Source organism: Manis pentadactyla, chromosome 15 (assembly GCF_030020395.1).
Source record: "Manis pentadactyla isolate mManPen7 chromosome 15, mManPen7.hap1, whole genome shotgun sequence".
NCBI classification, from domain to species: Eukaryota; Metazoa; Chordata; class Mammalia; order Pholidota; family Manidae; genus Manis; species Manis pentadactyla.
In genome coordinates, this window is record NC_080033.1 from 13,367,334 (window position 1) to 13,375,338 (window position 8,005).

Consider the following 8,005-nt stretch of genomic DNA (forward strand, 5'->3'; position numbering starts at 1 on the left):
GTTTGCCATAGCTTTCCTTGTCCCAGATTGCATTTCTCTGCTGTTACCAAATAAAAGCTTTTTTTTTTCCTGCTGTTGGAATAAATAACTGAAATAGCTTTATTTCTAAGGTTAACTAAATGTGTATGCAATGTTCTTTCCTCCTTGCATAAATGGCAGTATCCTTTATCCACTGAGTTTTTTGGCACTTAGCAAAATATGTGTCCAGCTTCATTCATTTTTTTGGCTGCCCAGTGCTCCATGGTAAGAAGTGACACAACAGATGTCACCTGAACCCTGCTGGATGTCTCTTGGTGTCACGACCGTCATCCACTACATGCAAACAATGCTGCAGTAAGCTCCTGGTAACTGTCAGCAAATAGTTTTTATGTTTCTTTAAATCTCCACTCTGATTATAAAATATATGCAGGCTTTTTCCAGAATTTTAAATAACAAATTTGAAACCATCCAGATAATGATCACTGTTAGTACTTTCATGTCTTTCCTTCCAGTGTTTTTATATAATTGTTTATATAATACACTCTACATTTTGAGGGATACTGGAATATATATGTTTACTGATTGTTTTAAACATCAAATTTATTAAGTATAATAAATCACATATAACAAAATTACATATAATAAAATACACCCTTTCTAGGTGTACAATTCCACGAATTTTTGAAAACCTACATGGTTGTGCGACCAACTGCACCATCAAGGCACAGGAAAGTTCCATCACCCTTTCCCAAGCACATCCTTGGCACCTGGCAGCCGCTCATCTGCTATCTGCCACAATAATGTAGGCTTTCCTGCTCTAACATTAATATAAGAGGGTACATACTATTTTCTGCCAGGCTAATTTCAGTTCAGCACAGTATTTTTAAGGTTCATGTATGTATGCATGCAGTATTCATTCATTCATTTTATCTGAATAGTAATCCATTGTAGGACCACACCACAGTTTGGTGATCCATTCATCTGTTGGTGGACATTTGAGGTGTTTCCAGTATTGGTGATCAGGGATTAGCATGGTATCAATGTGCCTTTGTGTGGGCTCATTTCTTCTTACATGATTTAATTTTCTGATATAAGCCTAATTTGCAACGTGAGATGAAATCCCACTTAGTTATGATGTATAATCATTTTTGTATATAGTAAGGATTCAGATTCCAAATATTTTGTTAAAGATTTTTACATGTATGTTCATGAAGGTCCTTGGTCTTTAGTTTCTTTCCTTGTGATACATTTGTATGACTTTGGTATCAGGAAAATAATTGTGTCATAAAATAATTATGGAATTGTTCCCTGTGCTTCATTGTTTTCTCAGAGAGTTAATGTAGAGTTGGCATTACTTTAATATTTAGTGGAATTGACCAGTGAAGCCATCTGGGAATGGGTTTTTCTGTAAGAGTATTTTGAAATTACTCATTCAATTGCTGTTCTTGCTATAGGTGTTAATATTTTCCATTTCTTCTCTATCACATTTAGATCATCACTGACTTGCTAGGAATTTTTTCTTTTCATGTAAGTTGCCTAATTTGTTGGCCTCAACTTTTCCATAATATTCCCTTGTACTCCTTTTTATTTTCTGTAGAACCATTGTGGTATTCCCTCCTTTATTCTAGATGCTAGTAATTTCTGTCTTCTCCCTTTTCTTTTTTGATCAGTCTAGCTAAGGTTTACTAATTTTGTTGAGCTCTTCAAATAACCACCTATGGTTTCACTGATTTTTCTTTCTGGTTTTTATGTCTTCTATTTATTTGATTTCTACTCTGATCTTGAGTATTTTCTTCTATTTGCTTTGAGTTTGATTTTTCTCTTCTTTTTCTCTGTCTTCAGGTGGAAGCTTAGATAGTTGATTTTAGGCCTCGCTTCCTTTCTATTATGTACATAAAGCTATAAATTTCTCTCTAAATGCTGCTGTAGCTGCATCATATGCTTTGTGTTATGTTGTGTTTTGATTTTATTCAGCTCAAGATACTTTCTAAATTGTCTCTTGATTTTTTCTTTGGCAGAAGGGTCAACCACAAGTGTGTTGTCTAATTTCTACATATTTGCAGAAGTCCTGCATGTCTCTTTATATGTTGATTTCTAACCAAATTCCAGTATGGTTGGAGAACATACTTTGTAGGATTTCAATGTGTATAAAGTTACCAGGACTCATTTTATGGCCTAGCAATGTTCTACACTGAAGAATTTTCCAAATGTGCTTGAGGATAGTGTACATTCTGCTTTTGTTAGGTGGAGTGTTATTTGTTAGGTGAAACTGGTTGATAATGTTTATCTATTCTATATCCTTACAAGTTTCTGTTTGGATTTTCTATCAATTAGTGAAAGAGGTGTAGTCAAGTTCATAACTATAATTAGATAATAGTCTATTTGTCCATTCAGTTGTCTCGTGTATTTTCAGGTGTGTTGTTAGCATACATTTTTACTTGCTATATTTGTGTGTGTGTATTTGATATATGTATTTAATAATTTACTTATGTATTATGATATTGACTTTTTATCATTTTGAATTGTCCCTTTTTGTCTCCAGTAAAATTTATTTAAATATCTATTGTCTGATAGCAATTTTGTCTTTCTTACTCTTTCATGGTTACTGTTTCCACCATATATGATTTCTCATCCTTATACTTTGAATTTATTTGCTTCAGCCTGCAAGAGCATAGATACAATCATTTAAATAAACCTGTATGAATATGCAAAACACTAAAAGACTTCAACTTATTTGTGTCTAAGATCTTGAGCATGTCTTGTACACAGCATGTACTTGGATCTTGTCTTCTTATCCATTCTTACAGTATTGGTTATTTAGTGCTTCTTCACAAATTATTCCATAAATTAGCCCCATGAAATAATGAGTATTTATTATCTTACACAGGATCTGGAGTTAGGAACCCAGGATTGGCTTACCTAAAGGGTTGTGGTTCTGGTTTTCCATGAAGTGACAGTCCAACCGTCAGTGACTGGTCGTCTACAAAAAGGTTTGGCGAATATGTCCGTGGGCCAAACCCACCCACTGCCCGTGTTAATAGGCACAGGCTATGTGTTCAGTTGGCACAGGCACAGCCTGTTTCACAGGCTAAGAATGATCTTTTCACTTTGAAACACCTCAAAATATTAAAAGAGGTATATTATTTCATAGCGTGGAAAACCTTATAGTATCCCAATCTCAGTGTCCGTAAATAAAGCTCCATTGGAACACAGCCATACTCCTTCATTTATGTGTTGCCTGATGGCTGCTTTTTTCCTTCATCAGTACAGTTCAGTAGTTTGACAGAGGCAGGATCACCCACAATAACTAACATATTTACTGTGTGGCCATTATAGAAAAAGATTGCAACATCTATTCTCTAGACTCGATGGGACTGAAAGAGCCCATCATGGCTCCCACACATGGCTGTTAGCAAGAGTTGTCAGGTTATCCTCACACAGAAGACTGTCCAAGAAGTAACTGACTCCTCCCACAGGATGGCGTGGATCCATCATGGTTAAAATTTGTAGGAGGATGGTCCACAGGTGTAAAATGTAAAACCAGCTAGTGTCCCTGGAGGAGGCATTTCTTCGTTATTTTCCTTAGATCAAGATGAGCCCATTATCTATTTTTAAAGTCAAACCTTTTATCGGAGGGAGAAGAACCTTAAACCCGAACCTCCTACCTGTGGGTAGAGGTGGAAACCTCCTTCCTAAATGGAAGAGGACAGAGTCAACTATGACCTGAAACAGGTGAATAAACGACTTGGTCTGATCTGAACCTCAACCAAAGTCCAGGAGGTTTGGATCCCAGAGGGCTCACTGCTGGAGCGCCGGAGCCTGTGCCCGGGGGTGGCGGGGGGGACGTCAGAGAGTACTGGTCTCCTTCCATGAAGCAACTTCCACGAGCCCTTGGCAGCACTGGGGTCCGGGTGGTTGCTCTAGACCCTGCCAACTATGCCAAGAAATGTCCACCAAGAAAGGAAGCAAAGATCCTGATCAGATTAAACAGAAAAGGTTCATTCCGGGTTTGTTAGGACGAAGCCCAGGGGACACAGTCAAGGTGCGCTTGAACTGTGTTCCACCGGATGACAAACGGACAAGGCTTATAAAGGCAAAATTCACAGGGTTAAGGAAAATCATAAAAGTTGTCAAAAATTATGTGTGGCACTTTCAAGAAGCAAAGATAGATGAGGGAAATATTAGAATTATGAAATTCAAGTTTGTAGCTTGCATTTTGAAAAACTACAAGGTCACAGTCAACAGAACTTGGTTACTTTGGTCCTTGACATGCTGTGGTTCAGCACAGTTTAATGTTCAAGTTCACACTGGAAGGAGGACGTGCTCAGCCCCAAATCCATAATGTCGGCCCAAATCCATATCAAGTGTCTGACAAATGTGACTCCATTTTGATTTCTTAAAAGAGTAAAAAAAAAAATATTCCTAAATTAGGAAATTCCTCCTCAGGTTTCTCCATCCACAGTCATTTCCACATCATTAGCTGATGGTGATTTGGGGCATGTTTTCTGTGGTTGAGGCTGGATCGCTTTTACTGTTTGCCTGCCTACAATAATTAAGGGTACCCTTCACCTCAGACCTTCTTCCCCAAGTCCCTGAGGCAGCTTTGTTACTTCTTTGCCTGGATAATTTACTTCTAGGGCGTCAAAAAGATCAGCGACCAGGAGAAGGAATCTGTCCTTTGCATGAGCTGGAGGGCTCCCCCGGTTTCACCTGGATCAGGTGGGTTTCTGGGGAGGACCTGAGAGGGGCTCGGGGGCTTCTGGCCTTTGTCTGAAAAAGAAGCTCAACAGTATTGATGAATAATCTGTGATTGCTCCCCTGCAAGGCACGGTTTCAATCTGAGTTACGAGAAATGACCTAGAAACTAAGCTGATAACAGACTGAATTTTACTGCCTCTTCCACCCACACCTGCTGAGAGCTTAGTGCCGCCAGGCCCCTCTAGGCACCACGGATACAGCACTGAAGCCCAGGCAAGAAACCCCGCCCCTCTGCTCCCCCTTTCCTCTTGCCATTGGCTGTGCCGTGGCCAGTCTGACAGATGCACCAGTTTCTGTGGGGACACATCCTTGGCCTTAGGGAGCAGGTGCCAACCTGGGAGAGAGGGGTCCCCACTTCCAGCCCCCAGCCTGGTCTCTCAGGACCCACATTTCCCAAGGTAAAATGGGCCTAAGGGTCTGTTCTCTCTGCCAGGCAGCAGGAAGACAGGGCTGGGTGGAGGGTGGCTCAGTGAGCCTGCTCCCTGTTCTTGCATTAGTAACTGTAGCTATCCGTATCAGCTCAAAGGAGAGGACAGTGACCTGGGGACCCTCAGTGAGCAGAGGGGGGTCACAGGCCCCAGATAGTGGGACAGTGGGTGCTGGGCCAGCAGGGCCACAGAGCCAGAGTGTGTGCCTGGTGTGATAGGAGGGGAGGAATGCGGTTGTGAGTCAACAAGGCCAGCCACGCCCTGCCTTTACTTAAAGTCCCAGCAGCCACGCCCCCCGCCCGCCTGTCCCCCACCCCAGCCATGGCAGGGAGCTCTGTGAGTGCTCCAAGGGTCGAGGGTGTTGGGGGGTCTTGGTGTCAAGGCTGCACAGGGGTGGGGCTGGGGCCTGGCTGAGGTCTCCTGCTCTAGAAGACAAAGTGGGTGCTCCTGGGCCGTGAAGGGCCTGGGCTTGGGCTTCTGGTTGACCCCCTGTCCCAATGCCCCCATGGCCCCTTGGTCTTTCCTCTCAGTTTCCCTCTCCCTGATTATTTCTCTGTGATGCCCTGTGTTTCTCTCTCCACGCCCTCCCCTGTCTCCGGCTCTTTCACTCTCTCTGTGCCCTTTCTTCTCTGATTCTGCTGGTCTGGGGGCTGCTGGTTTTCTCCCTGGGCCTGACCCATCTGTCTCTGTCTGCCTGGGTAACTCTGCCCCCCACACCCCTGCTCCTGCAACAGAACTTGCTCAACCAGACCTTGCTGCCCAATGGCATCACAACTGACACAGTCATCAAAATCCGTGGTGTTGTCCCCTGCAGGGCTGGCAGGTGAGTCCGGGTCCCAGCTGTAAGAGATGGGAGGTATCCAGCTTCTACGGACCCCAACTACTTACAGCCCTGAGAGGAGGGCCCCAGAGCCACCTTTGCCCACCAGGGTCTGGGATTCCCTAGGCCATTTCTGACCTTGTGGAATCTGATGTCTTTACTTATTTATCCCAAGACAGTACAAACTGGGTCCCTACATCTCACTAATAATCTGGTGACTCCAGGGCAAACTCATGGCTCCCATGTAAAACCTATGACTTCCAGTCTGAGTCCCCAGGACCTCTGGAAATGTGTCCTGTTTTTCACAAGGGGCCTGGGTATCATGTGGGCCTAAGCATTCAGTCCTATGACTTCCTGTGTCAGGGAGCTGCAGGCTTTCTGGGAATCTATGGTGCCTGAATATTTTGGGTTCCTTGATACTGTCTTGAGCTCTCTGAGAACGGGGATTCCTCTGGGAAGCAGCAGCTGCATTCGTCTGCGTGGAGTAAAGGGGTCAGCACCAAGGCACCCTTACCGCCTGAATACTCTTCTGGGGATGCCGAGCGCCCAGACCATAGCACACTGACGCTCACAAAATGGATGTGCATCCAGGCCCACCCAAAGTTTTGGACACCAGTCCACAGCCACTCCTGTAGTGTGTGACAGTCCTGAGAATGCGCGTGCTCTGAAAATCATGAGTCCCCATCCCTGACTCCTTGACATTGGCCTGGGTGTTTCTAGGCTCCTGACATCAATCTGATAACCCACCCCCACCTCCATCTACCAGGTTCTCTGTAATCCTGCGGTCCATCTGTGGGCCCTGTGATGACTATGTCCTACATTTCAACCCCCGGCTGGACCAGTGTGTCGTGGTCTTCAACACCAGGGAGCATGGTTCCTGGGGCCTAGAGGAGTTTGGCTCAGGCATGCCCTTCCAGGTTGGGCAGCCCTTCGAACTGCTCTTCATTGTCCAGGAAGATGGCTTCCAGGTGCGTCCCTGGCACAGGGGTGGGGGCCAAGACCCAGGTCCCTCCTGCAGTTGGGGAAGACTAGGAAGGCCCTTCATGGTGGTGAGGAGCAAATGTGTGGCCAGGGCTGGGCAGGGTGTCCCCAGGCCTCTTCCTCCCCTGCCACAAACCACCAGTGGCAGAAGGGCAGGTGTGCACAGGGGCAAGGGCAAGTGAGCAGAGCCAGGAGCCCAAAGGGTGGATGTCCTGGCAGGGAGACGTGGCCCAGACCTCCATCCCAGACCCGACTCCCTCTGCATTCCTGCCTGAGCTTGGGGCTGTGGCAGAGGCAAGGGCAGGTTGGGAGACGGGACCCTGAGACAAGGCAGGCAGGGAGTGGTCACTGCAGACCCTCCACCGCCAGGGCTGCCCACCACTTTAAGTCTGCTGTGAGGAGGGAGGCAGTGGACGCTGGAATGGTGGTAAGAAGGCCACTGCAACACTTGAAACGCATATGTGCGCTGAATGGTAAATTCATTTAATTCTCAAACCAAGAGGTTAGAATGAACATTAGCCCATAGTCCCAGTGAGGAACCTGAGCCCCAGCAGAGTGAGTGATTGCCCGGGTCACTCAAGTAAGTCGGGTGGAGAATGACCCCGCAGGCGGCCTCTGCAACCTTAGCACGACCCCACCCCTGCAGGTGATGGTCTGTGGACTGGATTACCACCACTTCCGCCACAGGATCCCGCCAGCGCGCGTGCGCCTGCTGGAGGTGCGCGGAGACTTGAAGCTGGAGTCCGTGACTGTCTTTTGAGCCACCGCTGGAGGCCGGTGGGATGGCAGCCAGGGGCCCTGGAGGGCAAATAAAATCATAGCCCCTCATCTGTGTCTGTGTCTCCTTCATACAGAAGAGATCAGGTTCAGAAAGGTGAAGGCACTAAGGTTCACACAACGATTCGGGGGCCGAGGCGGGATTCGGGCAGGATGCGAGGTCCACTGCCGCCTGGGACGGCCTTGGAGGGTGGGTGTCTGACTTGTCTTCCTGCTGCACTTTGCAAAGCAGCCCGCGCACTGGGGTTGGGGTGACCTGATG

The 8,005-nt window shown here is 46.1% G+C and overlaps 1 protein-coding gene across 2 annotated transcripts; it reads left to right on the top strand.

Annotated features, from left to right (window-relative positions):
- Nucleotides 1–4,983: 4,983 nt before the first annotated feature.
- Nucleotides 4,984–7,794, top strand: LOC118907519 (galectin-7-like). Of its 2 annotated transcripts, none has more exons than XM_036876218.2 (4): nt 4,984–5,135; nt 5,900–5,988; nt 6,752–6,953; nt 7,613–7,794. In XM_036876218.2, exons 1-4 carry the CDS (start codon nt 5,019–5,021, stop codon nt 7,724–7,726), a joined length of 522 nt encoding a protein of 173 aa, XP_036732113.2. In that variant the 5' UTR covers nt 4,984–5,018; the 3' UTR covers nt 7,727–7,794. The 2 variants fall into 2 exon arrangements, with proteins under 2 accessions (XP_036732113.2, XP_057349587.1); XM_057493604.1 differs by lacking the exon at nt 4,984–5,135 and adding an exon at nt 5,483–5,501.
- The last annotated feature ends 211 nt before the right edge of the window (nt 7,795–8,005 follow it).

Coding starts and splice junctions, on each gene's coding strand:
- LOC118907519 (XM_036876218.2), top strand. CDS start 5,019: ATGCACCAGTTTCTGTGGGGACACATCCTTGGCCTTAGGGAGCAGGTG. Junction 5,136..5,899: donor CAGGACCCACATTTCCCAAG/GTAAAATGGGCC, acceptor CTCCTGCAACAG/AACTTGCTCAACCAGACCTT. Junction 5,989..6,751: donor GTCCCCTGCAGGGCTGGCAG/GTGAGTCCGGGT, acceptor TCCATCTACCAG/GTTCTCTGTAATCCTGCGGT.